The following is a 17,341-nucleotide window of genomic DNA, read 5'->3' on the forward strand; positions in this document are numbered from 1 at the left end:
GGAGCTTGCTGCCCACTTGTGAGGACAGCCTTCACCTATCCAATTCAACTTTCAGGTCCAGGTTGCATGAGGGGTAAGGACAGGGCCTGTGTCCTGCTCAGCCAGGACTGTCCTTGGGAGAGGCCTGCAGGGGCTGCAAGGCCACTGTCCACTCTCCCCTTCACGGGCCCTTCTCTAGCCTCGCTCTGCCTTGGTGCTTGCTGAAAATCCCGGCCTGAGGCCCTTGCCTCCTTGTCCTGCATCTTAAGTCTGTATCCATTACGCCCATAAGACACCATTCACTGCTCTGCTTCTTAAGTCAGGACTCATGCTATTTTCCTTCCTTGGCTAAATGTTCCCTCTCACCTCCCTGTGTTTCCCCCATAACCTCTCCTCTGGCTGCGGGACTTCCTGCATCTCCCTCTTAGAAGGGGGTCAGAGTTGTTGGACTCTGCAGGCTAGGAGATGGCTTCTGAGAAGTGAGAGGCCAGGTTGCTGTGACTCTCTGGATGATGGGTTGTCTCGTTCCCCTGTGGCTTTTGGCTCTGCCTTGTGTCTGTCTTGCTGTGATGCATTTAGCTGTGATGTTCTTTGGAAGCTTCTGCTGGGGGACCACACGCCTTCTTAAATCTATGGAGTGGTATCTTTCATCAGTTTCTGGAAACTTACACCCATAAGTTCTTGATATAGTGTTTCTTCCCCATTTATTTCTCCTGTCCTTCTGGGACTCTGATTACATTTATATTAATACCTCTCTGAGTCCCGTGTGCCTTTAATAAATCTTTTTTTATGTTTTGTGTTCTTTTTTATATATACTTCAGTTTGGAGATTTTCTCTTTTCCTTTATTCAGATTCTCTAAACTGGTGTATTCTGAGTGATCCCATCCGCAATCTTTGTCTTACATAGCAACTTGAGGGCTCTGAATGGCTTCTGCAAGGCTTCCACCTCCATGCACGGCCCTGGGATTCAGTGTTCTTGGGGCCCTGGTCTCCATGCCCCAGCAGCAGCAATTGATGGACATAAGACCATGAAGCACTGATGTCCTATGGGTGGCAGGACCCCAAACCCCCCAGTTTTTGCAAGAACAGCTGTGGAAGATCAGCTCCCCTCCCCAGGGGTTTCCCTGGAGTCAACTCCCCCAGCAGATGGTCTTGCATTTTATCCAGCTTTAAAATCATTTTGGATGGGAATGCTGGTCTGCCATCACTGCCCATTCCTGCTTGGCAGTGGAGCCTCTTACTATATGCATTAAGAGTCACCGGTATTGTTGTATATAGTTGTGGCTCATTCATTTCCGTTGAGGAATGAATACTATTTCAGAGTATATGTATCCATCATACTATTGGTGGATGTTGGGTCATTTCTATCTTGATTGTTACAGTCAGTGCTGCCTGGTACACAAGCATGCGTTCTTGTAGAGCATGTATTAATATTAGGAGAGGAGGCGCTAGCTCGGTCTAGGATAATGACGTTTTTACCTTTGTCAGGTAATTCCAGACCTTTCCAGTTTGCAGTCAGCTGCCTGCTGTGTGAGTCCCTCTCCCTCCCTTTGGCAGCGTAACGTTGAGCTAATCTGCTGAGAACACAGTGATAGTCATTGTGGTGCTAATCTGGTGATGGCTGGTATGTCGCAGTCTTTTCCTGTTTTCATCCTTTAGGTTTTCTCTTTTGTTAAATGCTGTTGAGTCTTCTGCACATTTTTACACAGGGCTCTTTGTAGCATTTTTGTGTTCTGGATGTCTGTACTTGTCAGCAGCTTGTGCTACAAGTGTTGCCGGCCATGTGTCCTGGCTGCTTACGGCTGCACGGCTGGCCTTCTCCTCCCCTCCTGGGCTCGAGCACTGCTGTTCTCCCATCCATGTAGAGACCTGCCACCTGCTGGAGGGAGTGTGTGCATGGTGTCTGTGGACACATGTGGTGTGTGTGTGTGGTGTGTGTGCATGATGTGTGTGTGGTGTCTATGCCAATGTGTGTATGTGACGTGTATGTGTGGTATATTGTAGTGTATGTGTGTGAGGGGTCCAGATGCACCTCTCCAGCAGCCATGGCACTACCGAGTCACCTGGCATCTCCCTGACTGTTCTCTTGAATGAAGAGCAGAAATGAAGATAGGACCCACCTCGTGAATTATTGTTGTAGAGGTGAAATGAACTGCGTGCCACTTGTGTAAGGGGATGAGTGAGACATAGTGGAATGAAAATGCATTCACCGTGATTCACAGTTGATTGAAATAAGAGTGAAGTGTCAATATGATCCCATTTTTAAAAATTATGCATCTTATGTGTGTGTATACACATAAGTACATAACAGAAAGAATGCTTTTTTTCAGCTGGCTTTTCTGTATTCTGAATTTTTTTATAATAAAATGTTTTATTTTTCTGTTAAGAAAAATAAATCTGTAACTTGTTTCTAAGAGAAAACTATGATGTTCATTATCGCATTGTGCAAAATAACTATCACTGGCAACTATTAATATCTGCATTTTCACAATAGAGTAATAATGGTATATAATGAAGTATTATGATTGCTACATTAAAATGGTAACTATTAGTTTCTTAAATTTTACATTGTTAGTATTTTTATTTTATTTTAGGCAAACTTTGGAGTCGAAGTTTAAAACTAGCTTATACGCTACTTAATAAACTGACTAATAAGAACGAACCACTGCTTAAACCTGGAGACAGAGTAAGTAACCCAATGAACCTTTGTTGGAGGGAGGGAGTGAGAGCGGAGGCCAAAAATCCGTTCTGATGGTAGCAGTGCTCTGTCGATTGTTTTGACTCACAGCATTAACACAAAGGGTTTAAGTCAGCAGTGAAAAGTACTGAACGCTGAGAAAGTTTGTGTTGATGTAGATAAAATGATGCTTCCTTTTTTTCTCACTCACTGCACAGTCTCTGATTCTTCAACTTCTTTTCTCTTCTGCTTCATATATGTTGGTTTTAATAAAAATATTAATGTCAGGTATTAATGTTACATTTCCAAAGCTCATATTTTGTGAGGAATCACTGATGTTACTTTGAAATTCTGGGTGTTTTGTATTCATCTCCTTCCCTGTTCCGTGTGGCAGGAAGCCCCCTCTTTCCCACTGGCCAGAATGGAACACAGAGGAGGCTGTTGAGCTGCACTCCCCCCAGTGCAGTTCCTCATCCTGCACTGGTCGGCGGTGACTACATGCGCTGTTCAAATTAACCCAAGAGTTGCGCGAATCCTGTTTCCAGGGATCCGTCACTGATTGTGACCGACAGCTAGCATATTTGATAGAGAAGGAATGTTGAGAAGGAACGTTTCTGCCATTGTGGGAAGTTCTGCCTGCAGCACTGCTCTTCGCAGACTGAGCCAGACATGAGGAGGCCATGCATAACAGGGAGTCCGAATGGTGAAAACCAGCCTGCTCAGCAGGGCCATCCCTGTGAGGAGGGGCGCCTGAGGTCAGCGCACCCAGCAGAAGCGCTGTGAGTAGACAGGGTGGTGCTGAGTTTCAGGCAGCTCTCCAGGTGCCTCAGTCTTTAATGTAAATCAGCAGCCAAGGATATGTAAGGACAGAAACTTGCGTGTGAAAGAGAAGAACCAAAGGTCCAAGAAATGGGCAGAAAAATTAAAGGGGAGGTGGGGGAGAAAGGTCACAAGAAACTGTGGGAAATTCTTCAAGAGATGGGACACCAGACCACCTGCCCTGCCTCCTGAGAAACCTGCATGCAGGGCAGGAAGCAGCAGTGAGAACCGGACCCGGAACAATGACTGGGTCCAAATCGGGAAAGGGATACGTCAAGGCTGTATATTGTCACCCTGCTTATTTAACTTATATGCAGAGTACATCATGCGAAATGTCAGGCTGCATGAAGCACAAGCTGGAATCGAGATTGCTGGGAGAAATATCAATATCCTCAGGTACACAGACGATACCACCCTTATGGCAGAAAGTGATGAAAAACTAAAGAGCATCTTGATGAAAGTGAAAGAGGAGAGTGAAAAAGTTGGCTTAAAGCTCAACATTCAGAAAACTAAGATCATGGCATCCAGTCCCATCACTTCATGGCAAATAGGTGGGGAAACAATGGAAAACAGCGAGACTTTATTTTTCTGGGCTCCAAAATCACTGCAGATGGTGGTTGCAGCCATGAAATTAAAAGATGCTTGCTCCTTGAAATAAAAGCTATGACCAACCTAGACAGCATATTAAAAAGCAGAGGCATTATTTTGCCAACAAAGGTCCGTCTAGTCAAAGCTGTGGTTTTTCCAGTAGTCATGTATGGATGTGAGAGACCATAAAGAAAGCTGAGCACTGAAGAACTGATGCTTTCAAACCTGTGGTGTTAGAGAAGACTCTTGAGAGTCCCTTGGACTGCAAGATCAAACCAGTCAACCCGAAAGGAAATCAGTCCTGAATGTTCATTGGAAGGACTGATGCTGATGCTCTAATACTTTGGCCACCTGATGCAAAGAACTGACTCAATGGAAAAGACCCTGATGCTGGGCAAGATTGAAGGCAGGAGGAGAAGGGGATGACAGAGGATGGGAGGTTGGATGGCATCACCAATTTGATGGACATGAGTCTGAGCAGGCTCTGGGAGTTGGTGATGGACAGGGAAGCCTCATGTGCTGCAGTCCATGGGGTCACAAAGAGTCAGATACGACTGAGCGACTGAACTGAACTGAACTGGGGAAGAAAGGAAGGGAGGAAGAGGAAACAAACCAGCTTGGAGGAAAGATAGACCCTGAAAATAAGTTTTTAAAAATATTAGCGTTAACATCCCTGGAGATCTGATATGAGGATTTAGCTCCATAAATCAAGGAAAAGATACTAGTAGGGGAGACTGAGAGATGGAAAGTAGGAAGAACAGTTCAGGTTAGACTTGATCATGAAGGCTGCCCTCTAAGATAACTTCTAGAGGAGAGAGGGAAATATTGCATCGTAATAGTGATGTCAGACCATTTCCAGAGCTGGAGTCAAGGACCTGTGGGGGTTCAGGGGCCCACACCGAGGCACCGACCCAGGTACTGGAAGGTGGATTCAGCTTTCAGGGAGAGTGGGCTGTCTGGGAAGGCCCAGCAGCCCCAGAGCTGGGCTTCTTGGTGTGATACTGGAGGACATGGAGCAGTATTTTCAACCTTCAGGTCTGTTCCTGGGCAGTCAACAACGATGAGGACAGGGCATTGTTTTCAGACAGGCAGCACTCAGTCAGTCAGAGAGGTGAGGACGGGCAGTGTTTTCAGACAGGCAGCGCTCAGACAGTCTCAGAGGTGAGGACAGGGCAGCGTTTTCAGACAGGCGGCACTCAGCCAGTCACAGAGCTAAGGATGGGGCACTGTTTTCAGACAGGCAGCGCTCAGACAGTCACAGAGGTGAGGACGGGGCACTGTTTTCAGACAGGCAGCACTCAGTCAGAGAGGTGAGGATGGGCAGTGTTTTCAGACAGGCAGCACTCAGGCAGTCACAGAGGTGAGGATGGGGCAGCGTTTTCAGACAGGCAGCACTCAGACAATCTCAGAAATGAGGACAGAGCAGCGTTTTCAGACAGGTGGCACTCAGCCAGTAACAGAGGTGAGGATGGGGCACTGTTTTCAGACAGGCAGCATTCAGACTGTCACAGAGCTGAGGATGGGGCACTGTTTTCAGACAGGCAGCGCTCAGACAGTCACAGAGGTGAGGATGGCACTGTTTTCAGACAGGCAGCACTCAGACAGACAGAGGTAAGGACGGGGCAGTGTTTTCAGACAGGAGGCACTCAGACAGTCACAGAGGTAAGGATGGGGCGTTGTTTTCAGACAGGCAGCGCTCAGTCACAGAGGTGAGGATGGGCAGTGTTTTCAGACAGGCAGCACTCAGACAGTCACAGAGGTGAGGACGGGGCACTGTTTTCAGACACGTAGGCCTCAGACAGTCACAGAGCTGAGGACGGGGCACTGTTTTCAGACACGTAGGCCTTAGACAGTCATAGAGCTGAGGACGGGGCACTGTTTTCAGACAGGCAGCACTCAGACCGTCAGAGAGGTGAGGACGGGGCAGTGTTTTCAGACAGGCAGCACTCAGACAGTCAGAGAGGTGAGGACGGGCAGTGTTTTCAGACAGGCAGCTCTCAGACAGTCACAGAGGTGAAGACGAGCAGTGTTTTCAGACAGGCGGCACTCAGACAGTCACAGAGGTAAGGATGGGGGACTGTTTTCAGACAGGCAGCCCTCAGACAGACAGAGGTGAGGATGGGGGACTGTTTTCAGATAGGCAGCCCTCAGACAGACAGAGGTGAGGATGGGGCACTGTTTTCAGACAGGAAGCACTCAGACAGTCACAGAGGTGAGGACGTGGCACTGTTTTCAGACAGGCAGCTCTCAGTCACAGAGGTGAGGACAGGTACTGTTTTCACACAGGCAGCACTCAGATAGTCTCAGAGGTGAGGACCGGCACTGTTTTCAGACAGGCAGCACTCAGACAGTCACAGAGGTGAGGACGGGGTGCTGTTTTCAGACAGGCGGCACTCAGACAGTTGGCTCTGATGGACTGTCTCGGGAAGTTAACAGAAGAAGTGCTTCAGCATAGGAGTAACTGGTCAGACAGGAGAGCTACCAGGGTGACCTCAAGCTGCAGACCAAGAAGCAGCCCAACCGAGATCAGGAGGATGACACCCCAGGTGGGCCGACTGGTCAGCAGCTCATGAAACCGTGAGCTTACCTGCCTGGCTAGTTATTTGGAAATACTACTGCCTGGGTTTGACAACCCAGTGGAGCATTTCTGAGAAAGCTGGCTGGTGCACATAGGGAATGAAGCTGGTGAAAGAGACAGTGACTGTCCCACCAGAAGACAGGGCGGGGCTTGGCTGTAGAAGTTTGAGCAGTACCAGACGATACCTTATGTACCTGATGCTTTAGGACAGACCTGCTGGAAACCCGGGCTCCTGTTGTGCTTTACAGGGAGTCTGAGAATCACTCATTTCTTTCTCTGGAGGTAAGTTCTTGCAAGGACATACTTACAGATACTCTATTGACTTGAAAGTGGATCCACATAGTTGGGTTAGTTATAAAAAAGCTGACGAGATCACAGTTAGAGAGTTAGTGATCGGAGGTGGGTGGCAAGTTCATCCTCCTGTTATAATGTATTTTATAAAATTGAACAGACACAACTCTTTATAAGAGATTCTCTAAAAATGTGTTCAAATCAGTCGCTCATTCATGTCCAACACTTTGCAGCCCCATGGACTGCAGCATGCCAGGCTTCCCTGTCCATCACCAACTCCCAGAGCTTGCTCAAATTCATGTCTATCAAATCGGTGATGCCATCCAACCATCTCATCCTCTGTTGTCCCCTTCTCCTCCTGCCTTCAGTCTTTCTCAGCATCAGGGTCTTTTCCAATGAGTCAGTTCTTCGCATCAGGTAGCCAAAGTATTGGAGCTTCAGAATCAGCATCAGTCCTTCCAATGAATATTCACGTATATGCTCTACCAAACATCCAGTCTCAAGGCTCACAATCCTTTTAGTGGGACAAACGCTTATTAACATCACCCTTCAAAGGAGATCTTTGCCATTTTCAAGAAACTTGTTAGAAACTTGATTTCCAGACCTCAAGTACAGAATGAATATAGATGAAGTTTTGTCTTATTCAAGGGTTATTAGTTATCCAAGGCTCTGTGTTAACAGTCTCCTCATAAACTATTCTGGCTTACCATTTAGGTTTCAAGCACACTTACTACAATGTTATGGCATTACAAATATTCCTAAATAGCTTTTGATTTAACCAGATATTGTAAGACATGGAAATTGGGATGATGGGAGAAGAGCGAGGGGAAGAGGGCAGAGGGCTCAGGGTTCGTCTGCTATAAAAGGAAGTAAAGCGCCTAATACCTTCAGACGTGAGATGCAGCAAGATGAGCATAGTGTCTGAAAAGACGAGAGAGTTGGCCAAGGGGAGGGTTTAAGATGTGTTAGAAGTGGTTGCCTTGTGGGGTGGGGAAGGGTGCAGGGTGCTCTTTTTCATTAGTGCTTTTTGTCATTTTAAATCTCTGTGTTCAAAAAAAATTTTTTTAATAAATATGTAAGATAAATAGAATATGTAATTTTGGGGGCCATGCTTGTGGCATATGGGATCTAGTTCCCTGACCAGGGATCAAACCTCAGTCCCCTGCGTTGGGAGTGTGAAGTCTTAACCACTGGACCACCAGGTAAGTCCTGAGAACGTATAATTTAAACTGTGGCAGCATGATGACCAGATGAAAGCAGGGAGTGGACACCCTGTGGAGACTCAGAGGGAGAGGGCAGGTGTTGGGGGCAGGGTCTTGCTGAGGTATTCTGTGCCCCCCACTCTCCCCTGTTAGTGTTTCAGTCTTGAGTGAAGATCTGTCCAATTAAACTTCAGTGTCCAGATTCCCTTTTGGAAGATACTTGGATATACTTTGATTCCGGGTTCTCTTTTCATATCCAGGTGTTTTTGTCCTGAGCTACTTGATGGTGGGTGGTGGTCCATCACACCTGTCCCTGAGTGGTCAGAGTAGATGGAGGTGGATTTAGACCCACTGGCAGACCCAGCCAGACTTACTTTGCCAAACTTGCTTTTTATTAGGCCCAGGAATTTAACATGTTTTGTTACATGTGGAATAAAGACTTTAACCTAAAAAGTATGTAATAGAAGTTACATGGTTGTGGAAACTTAAGAACCAAGTATTAACACACAAAGTAACATTTTCTGAGCTAAAATCTGTCCAATCAGCAGGTATGCAGATGACTGGCTTCTTCCCGAGTGGTTTGCAGGGTTTTCCTTTGTGCTCTCGTAGGTGGCGCTGGTGTTTCCGAATAGTGACCCAGTGATGTTCATGGTTGCGTTCTACGGGTGTCTCCTGGCCGAGCTGGTTCCTGTCCCCATCGAAGTGCCGCTCACCAGAAAGGTAGCGCGTGGTGCCAGCTCGGTTCGTGGTCCCTGAGGCTTGGTCCTGAAGCCCCGCATCCAGTGCAGGTGTCTTCGTGTCCTTGCTCCAGGCGCCTCTTGATGGGCGAGGACAGGCGGGCGGGCTTCAGAGAGACCCGGGCAGCTTCACCCAGATGCCCTTTCATGTGTCTCCCTGGGAGAAAGGCACAAGAACACCTGTTGGTGCTGATATCCCAACAGAAATGAACGTCTTTTCTTCTAACGAATAGAATTTGGGATCTGATGAGATTCTGTTAAACCTTTTCTCAAAATGATGTGCTTCTTGATAATAATTTTCACTTCTGGATGAGTCAGTCATTACAGAGATGTGTTACAGCTCATTTCTCAGTGATAAACACATGACTTGAGACCCTCCTGTGTTCGATCACCTCCAAAACAGTGAGCACATCTCATTGCTCACAGGTGGCTTCCAGTGGGGGAGGGGCTGATGTCCTAGATAGCTATTACACTTTAGATATAAATACCAGGGCTGCTGTCTATGGGGTCACACAGAGTCGGACACGACTGAAATGAGTTAGCAACCAGTAATCTGATTACTGAAAAGTGTATTATTCTAGTAGACTCAACATGTATTTTAGAAAATCGTAGTTTTCTGTTGTATCCCAGTGTTCAGGTAATTATTAACATGAGCATTATCAGCAAGAAATATTCGAATTTGAAACTCCTCAAAGTAAAACTTGTGAATAAACGCAGTATATCCCAAAGGGTTATATATATGATACGCAGATATTTGAATACAGGGTTTTTAGGGAAAGATTCGAGTTTCTAAAACTTATATGAAGGAAATGATAAAATGCTACTGAAGGACATATTCTGTGTAAAAATAATTAAGATTGTTAAAGGTCAGACCTCCCCAGATTAATCTGTAAACTTCAAACACAAATCAAGTGTAAATTTCAGTGCTATTATTTTTGGAGTTTATTAAAATGCTAGTAAGTGTCATTTGCAAGAAAACTAAGAGAAATTAGTCAGTTACCCAGAACTTTATCTTTTGAACTTAAGAACTTAAGTATTTCCTTTTGAGGGAAATATGCACACACCTCTCGGGTTGACCTGGTCTAGCTTTGCACATTCTGAGAAAAGCTGTCTTGTGTGCGAGCAAGCCCCTGCCCCTCTGTTTCTGCAGGATGCTGGCAGCCAGCAGGTCGGGTTTCTGCTGGGCAGCTGTGGCGTCTCCCTGGCCCTGACCACGGATGCTTGTCAGAAAGGCCTGCCCAAGGCTCAGACCGGAGAGGTGGTGACCTTCAAAGGTGGGCCCATGGGCGGGGAGCATGTGGCAGGGTTCTCTGCTAAACTGGGCCCTTGGGCGTCCTTTCCTGTCAGCAGCCGCTACAGAGACAAAGGGGCCTTCAGCAAAAGTGGGGCCTTGTTTTAGACCTTGGTGAATCTCGCTCCTCACTTGGCTCAGGGTCTAGACCTGTGTTGACCAGCCTGGCGGCCGCTGGTCATTAAACATAAGTACATGAAGGTCAAGTGAGACGGGGGCTCCTGCCCACCTTTCAGTGGCTCGGGCAGCGTGTTGGACACAGAGGTGTCGGGAGGGAGCAGGGCCCTCTGACCCTGCCTCTGTATGTCCCTGTCTGCCCTCACAGGCTGGCCCCCCCTCACCTGGCTGGTGATCGATGGGAAGCACCTGACCAAGCCCCCCAAGGACTGGAACCCGGCAGTGCAGGATGCGGGGCCCGGGACCGCCTACATCGAGGTAGTGCCTTGCTGAGCCCCGCGCTCGGGCACCTCCATGTGTGCTTTTCCTTCACCCCAGAAAGGCACGGTGCCTCACCCAGAGCCGCCCCTGCTGCCTCCCTGGGGACCACCTGTGTGCCCTGTCGCCCCTCACCCACCCAGGGTGAGCCTGACGTCAGCTGAGGGCATCACCTCGAGGGCCCGGGCATACTGTGGGCTCTGGTCGAACCTGTGGTGAGTGAAGGACAGCCTCCAGAAATGTCACCTAATGAGCTCATGCTTTGGAATCTTTCAGTACAAAACCAGCAAGGAGGGAAGTACGGTGGGAGTGGCGGTGTCCCATGCGTCCCTGCTGGCGCAGTGCCAGGCTCTGACCCAGGCGTGCGGCTACTCAGAAGGTAAGGGCTGGGGTGGCTCTCTGGCCCCTCCTAGAGCTTGCCCAGTGAGGCCTGTGGGAGGGGAGGGACATGGCATGCTCTGGTCCTGGGACTGGAGACTGGGGCGGGGCATGGGAACTAGAGATCCTCCACTGCCCTCTGCTCCACGTCGGAGAGGAGAGGGAGGTGTGCACTCCTGCGGCCTCTGGAGTGTGGCTGCTCCCTGTGTTTCCAGAAGACCAGTCAGCTTGTTCTCTGTGCTAACTCGCAGTTGTGTGATCTGCTTTCACATTTACCAAGATTGTTGACTGGTTGGGACATGGTATTTGGAAGTGCTGTGTATGTTTCCTAGAACTCCTATTTGTTGATGATGTAATCATCTCAGGGTGTCTCTGAAAATGCATGTGACTTGTGAGGAGGGTCGCTTGGTTGTTTAACCATCTTTGTCCACTTTCAGCTGAAACATTAACAAATGTGCTGGATTTCAAAAGGGATGCCGGCCTGTGGCATGGAGTGTTAACAGTGAGTGCTGTGTCTATACTACCTAACTGTGGGGAGGTTGCTAACGTTTTACGCCCATGGGCAACACCAAGCCCCACTGTGGCTGGTGGAGTCAGCCCTTGTGCTGTGAGTAGAGCTCTGACACTCTCTGTGCCTCTCCTGGTGGGGCCCCCCACCCCACAACCGCGGGTCTCTTCACAGAGTATCTTGAAGAGGATACATGTGGTCAGCATCCCATATGCGCTGATGAAGGCGAACCCACTCTCCTGGATTCAGAAAGTGTGTGTGTATAAAGGTAACAGAGGAATGTCGTCTGTCTGTGCGCCCTTCCTTAGAGGGGTCTTTGAGTTAGTCTTTGGTGATTAAGAAATAATACAGTAGCACACAGAGCTGCAGGCGGGGGCCAGGGCAGGCACCCCCTGCCCCACAGCCTGACTCTCCAGTGCTGGGAATAGGGGGCTCGTGGAGGATGGCTCTGTTCGGTGTGGCCGTAGACTCCTGACTTCATGCTGTCACATAAACGCTCCTGTTCTTAGCTCTTGAGATGGCATGAATTTGAAGTTAGGGCTCTTCAAGCCACCAGTAGCAAAGCTGATTGTTCAAACAAAACAGTTTATGATCCAGAGCAGTGGGGCTGCCTGCAGGGCCACACCCACCCTGCTGTCCATCTGGAGTCAGTCGGTGCTTCCTGAGCATGGCCACTCCTGCACCGTCCGGGTGTCCCCGGGCTCTGCTCCAGCAGGGCTTGGCGGGTCTGCTGTGTCCTGGGTGCCCCATTCGTGTTGACCACACTAATGATGTTGCCAGTTATGGAGTGCAGACATGGGCTGTGCCCTGTGGGGGGCTGTCTCTGATGACCCTGTCTGACAGATGAAAACCGAATCCTAGGGGGGCGGTTGGCAGTGCCCCTTCCTGCTAGAGGGAGCAGGGTCCCCCTTGTCGGGGAAGGACAGCCAGAGAAGGGCAGCCGAAGAGGGGCAGCTGGGGAAGGGCAGCTGGAGAGCAAGAGGCAGGTGTGGTGGGGGCAGGGAGAGAGTCAGAACGGCCCCTGCACTGAGCTGCCTTCCAGGCAGGCCAGATGGGGGAAGCCCAGAGGCTGGGCTGTGGGAGCACATGGCCTACTCTGTGGGCCTGCCTGCCCGTGACCCAGTGGGCTGTGGGGAGCACGTGGCCTGCTCTGTGGGCCTGCCTGACTGTGACTCAGGCACATCCTGCTCCCCTGCAGCCCAAGCTGCACTGGTGAAGTCCCGCGACATGCATTGGTCTCTCTTGGCTCAGAGAGGTCAGAGGGACGTCAGCCTCAGCTCCCTGCGCCTGCTGATCGTGGCTGATGGTGCAAACCCCTGTGAGTACTGCCCACCCCCCAACCCCGGAACCCCTGTATAGCGTGGCCCTGACAACCCTAGGCTCCTGGGTACCTGACTGTTGGGAGGGCACCCCACCTTCTAGCACTCCAAAGCCTCTTATTCCCTCCACCCGCCCCTGAGCCCCTCGTCCTGCCTCCAGAGCACCACAGGCCGCTGGCTCCTCTGCATCTCCACCACACTCTTGGCGCAGCTGCTGAGCCACCAGGAGCCCCTCCCCAGGCCGGCCGTCCCACAGATCCCAGCACTCTGAGTGCCCATCACTTCCCTGATGCTCTGAGTGATCTGGACTGTCTTGTTTGCCCTCTGCTGGACTTAAGGACCCATGGCCAGGTTCCCTCCTTTCCTGAGCCTCCCTGTGGCAGAACGCTGCAGGTCAGGGTGCAGCCCTGGTCCCGGTGGGGGCAAGGCTGTGCTGACTTAGGCCCTGATCAGGCAGCACCACCATAGACGGTGGCTGGGCAAGTGGGCAGAGAGGCAGGGTTGAAGGGCTGGGCTGCCCGTGCAGGGAGAGGCATGTTGAAGCCACTGGCAGACTGCAGCTGCGGGGCGCATCCAGGAGCGGGTGCTCACAGGGCCGGGCCGCGTGCTGCAGAAGGTTCAACTCCAGCTCTGTGAGTGGCCGGGGTCGCCTCCCATTTGGCACAGCTGCCAGTAGGTGGGCGAGGCTATCAGACCTCAGACTCCACGCCAGGGGTGAGAGTCAGCTTCTTATTTGCTAGCGATTTGAAAACGCATCCTGTTTTTTGTGGAAACAGCCCCCCCACCACCATGAGACTAATGGGTTGATTGAGGTGAAGGGGTACAGCGTCTGGGCCTGGCGCCAGGCATCTTCCACACTGGGTGCCTGACGGCCTTCCGCTCAGCTCTCGTGTCCACTCTGTCTCATGCAGGGTCCATATCCTCCTGTGATGCGTTCCTCAACGTCTTCCAGGCCAGAGGGCTGAGGCCAGAGGTCATCTGCCCCTGTGCCAGCTCGCCGGAGGCACTCACCGTGGCCATCCGCAGGTAGCTGATCAGTTGCTCTGTCTTTTTACTCGTTCAGCTGAATTACCTGTGAGAGCAAATTTGGTTGATTTGTTCCTGAGCAAGAGAAACTGTGAGCAGTGCCTGGTCTGGGGCCTGTCTCCAGGCGTGTTCATGTCATAGTGGGGCTGCCCCGACTGCCACGTCTGCACGCCCTGTTGGCCACACGTCCCTCCCTGGCTGTCCTGATTTGTGACACAGTTCCATGGTGGCTCCCTGGACCACCATCCCTGGATTATTCCAGCCCAGGACTTGCCCTGTTCTGATGGGGTTGGGAGGCCTGAAAGACACAGCCTCCTGCTCTGTGCTCACCCACATGACTCCCCAGGCCCCAACGGGGTCACCTTCCTGCCCAGTCATCTCTGCTCACCTAAGGCTGCTGTCCATGCCCCTCTGCTCACCTAAGGCTGCTGTCCATGCCCCTGAGTACCATCCTCAGGTAGAGGGCAGTGCACTCACATTTGCGGGCACTTTGTTAATTTCCCACTCTCAACTTAGTTGTTAGAGAGTGAGTTTCAGTTGTAGTCTTGTATTATGTTGTTTATTTATCCATGGCAGTAAGAAATCTTAACATGTTGATAAGAATCAGCATTAACAACATCACCTTTATCCTCCCCAGACCACAGTGGGTTCTTCATGCCTTTGTTCTGCGGTGACCTCTTATGCTCAGCAAAGTGGTTTTTCTTACTGGAGGAGACGTGACATTTGATTCTCAGCCTCCCAGCTCCTGCTGCTGTGAAACCAATCAGGCCCAAACTTGGCATTGCAGCAGCAGCCGCTTTACTGCCCCTGGCTTCTCACAGTCGGGAGTCGGGACCCCTCTTTGGGGCAGTCTGCTGCAGCTCGGTGGCCTTTGGCTGGAATAGGTCGTGCAGCCTGCTGTTCTGCCGTGGCTCCAGGCCACCTCCTCTGGTCTCTGGGTCCTCTGGGCTTGCTCCCAGGAAGCATGGACTCTGCTTACCTGCTGCCTGGGGCTCTGGGCACTGTCCCAGTACTACCTGCCTGGTGGAAGCAGTCACCTTTGTGCCCTCCTTGGAAGGCATGCAGCATCATTGCATGGTCCCCGCAGCCCCCTGGTCCCCTGCTGTGGAGCACATGGGGTGGGGTGTCATGCGGACCTGTGAGGATGCAGCCTGCCCCTGGGGTCTCACAGCCAGCATCCCCACAGCCTAGCACCAGCCGGCTCTTTGCTGCACATCATCCTGTTGTCAGGGAGCTGTCCCCTCGTCAGTTAATAAATTTTGTTTCCAGGCCGCCTGACCTGGGGGGCCCTCCTCCAAGAAGAGCTGTGCTGTCCATGAGTGGCCTCAGTCACGGGGTAATCAGAGTGGATGCTGAGGAGAAGCTGTCGGTCCTCACAGTTCAGGACGTCGGCCAGGTGATGCCTGGAGGTGAGGGCACAGTGGGGTCATAGTGGGGAAGGGTCTTGTACTGTGGCTGGATGGGCTCCAGAGCACACAAATACCAGGCTTCAGATGGTCCATGTGGGCTGGGATTTTTGTTTGTAACATGTTTTCTGTTTTTTGCCTCCCTTTGTATCAAGGGCAGTGTGTTTGCCCCATGACCCTGCCTTGGTCCTCTCAGGGCTGGGGAGTAGTGACAGAGCTCCCCACTGGAAGCTCGTGCACCAGGCGGTCACATGCTTGTCCCTTGGCGAGGCCTGCAGCCCTCAGGCCCTCAGCTGCAGGCACCAATGATGGGGTTGTCTTGGTCCTGCCGAGGGCCTGTTAGGTGAGCAGCAGTGGGACCCTAAGGGCTCCAGGAAGGCCACGGGCCTGGATGGTGCATGAGTCACAGGTGGGGCAGCAGTGAGGGAGGGTGATGGCACCGTCTCCCCACAGGGCCCCCCTTAAGCAGTGTCACAGTAGGGAATTTAGAGCAGAGCCAGCCAGAGGCCAGTGGCTTTGTGAGTAGGGGGTGCCCTGCATGTGCTCTGAGGCTGCCCCTTGCCATGGCTACCCTGCGGTGCTCCAGCTCCCCTCCTGCCCGTGCCCACCCTTCTGGCGACCCTGGAGAGCAGCTTCTATCTCCACTCAGGCCCTGTCATGGTGCGCCCTAGTCCCGGGCCCAGGACCATGTCTGCAGCTCTGCCTCTGGTAGGCTCTCAGAACAGGCTGGGCACCAGAGGGAGGGACATGGTTGCATCTGGCCCAGTGGTAGTGCTGGGGATCAGCACACAGAACAAGGATGGACATTTATTAGATTGGTGCAAACATAATTGCGGTTTCAGATGTAAATTTTAGATCATTGTAACTAGGCTCAAACACATCTTTATTAATCAAAATAGGAACTATTACAGTCAACACATTTTTAAATTTTTTTTTTCATTTTTAAATTTTTAACTAATTATTTTTTTTAATTGGAGGTTACAATATTGTAGTGGTTTTTGCCATACATTTACATGAATCAGCCATGGGTGTACATGTGTTCCCCATCCTGAACCCCCCTCACACCTTTCTCCCCATCCCATCCCTCAGGGTCATCCCAGTGCACCAGCCCTGAGCACCCTGTCTCATGCATCAAACCTGGACTGGCGATCTGTTTCACATAGGATAATATACATGTTTCAATGCTGTTCTCTCAAATCATCCCACCCTTGCCTTCTCCCACAGAGTCCAGAAGTCTGTTCTTTACATCTGTGTCTCTTTTGCTGTCTCACATATAAGGCCATGGAGAAGGCAATGGCACCCCACTCCAGTACTCTTGCTTGGAAAATCCCATGGACAAAGGAGCCTGTTAGGCTGCAATCCATGGGGTCGCTAAGAGTCAGACACGACTGAGCAACTTCACTTTCACTTTTCACTTTCATGCATTGGAGAAGGAAATGGCAGCCCACTCCAGTGTTCTTGCCTGGAGAATCCCAGGGACGGGGGAGCCTGGTGGGCTGCCATCTATGGGGTCGCACAGAGTCGGAAATGACTGAAGTGACTTAGCATATAGGGCCATTGTTACCATCTTTCTAAATTCCATATATATGCGTTAGTATACTGTATTGGTGTTTTTCTTTCTGACTTACTTCACTCTGTATAATAGGCTCCAGTTTCATCCACCTCAGTAGAACTGATTCAAATGCATTCTTTTTAATGGCTGAGTAATATTCCATTGTGTATATGTACCACAGCTTTCTTATCCATTCGTGTGCCGATGGACATCTAGGTTGCTTCCATATCCTGGCTATTGTAAATAGTGCTGTGATGAACATTGGGGTACATGTATCTCTTTCAATTCTGGTTTCCTCGGTGTATATGCCCAGCAGTGGGATTACTGGGTCATATGGCAGTTCTATTTCCAGTTTTTTAAGGAATCTCCACACTGTTCTCCATAGTGGCTGTACCAGTTTGCATTCCCACCGACAGTGTTAGAGGGTTCCCTTTTCTCCACACCCTCTCCAGCATTTATTGTTTGTAGACTTTTTGATAGGAGCCATTCTGACCAGTGTGAGATAGTACCTCACTGTGGTTTGGATTTGCATTTCTCTGATCATGAGTGCTGTTG

General features: G+C 50.4%; 1 protein-coding gene across 9 annotated transcripts in view; it reads left to right on the forward strand.

The window, feature by feature from the left end:
* DIP2A (disco interacting protein 2 homolog A) overlaps positions 1-17,341 on the forward strand; it is a 121,350-nt gene that overhangs the window by 49,577 nt on the left and 54,432 nt on the right. For all 9 annotated transcript variants that reach the window (XM_027548407.1, XM_027548424.1, XM_027548416.1 and 6 more), the window contains 10 exons: positions 2,574-2,665; positions 8,744-8,854; positions 10,022-10,145; positions 10,488-10,597; positions 10,874-10,976; positions 11,413-11,477; positions 11,658-11,751; positions 12,682-12,801; positions 13,714-13,828; positions 15,098-15,237. In XM_027548407.1, the coding sequence (XP_027404208.1) occupies positions 2,574-2,665; positions 8,744-8,854; positions 10,022-10,145; positions 10,488-10,597; positions 10,874-10,976; positions 11,413-11,477; positions 11,658-11,751; positions 12,682-12,801; positions 13,714-13,828; positions 15,098-15,237 (1,074 nt within the window). The remainder of the gene's footprint in view (positions 1-2,573; positions 2,666-8,743; positions 8,855-10,021; positions 10,146-10,487; positions 10,598-10,873; positions 10,977-11,412; positions 11,478-11,657; positions 11,752-12,681; positions 12,802-13,713; positions 13,829-15,097; positions 15,238-17,341) is intronic.

This window comes from Bos indicus x Bos taurus, chromosome 1 (assembly GCF_003369695.1).
Source record: "Bos indicus x Bos taurus breed Angus x Brahman F1 hybrid chromosome 1, Bos_hybrid_MaternalHap_v2.0, whole genome shotgun sequence".
Lineage (NCBI taxonomy): Eukaryota > Metazoa > Chordata > Mammalia > Artiodactyla > Bovidae > Bos > Bos indicus x Bos taurus.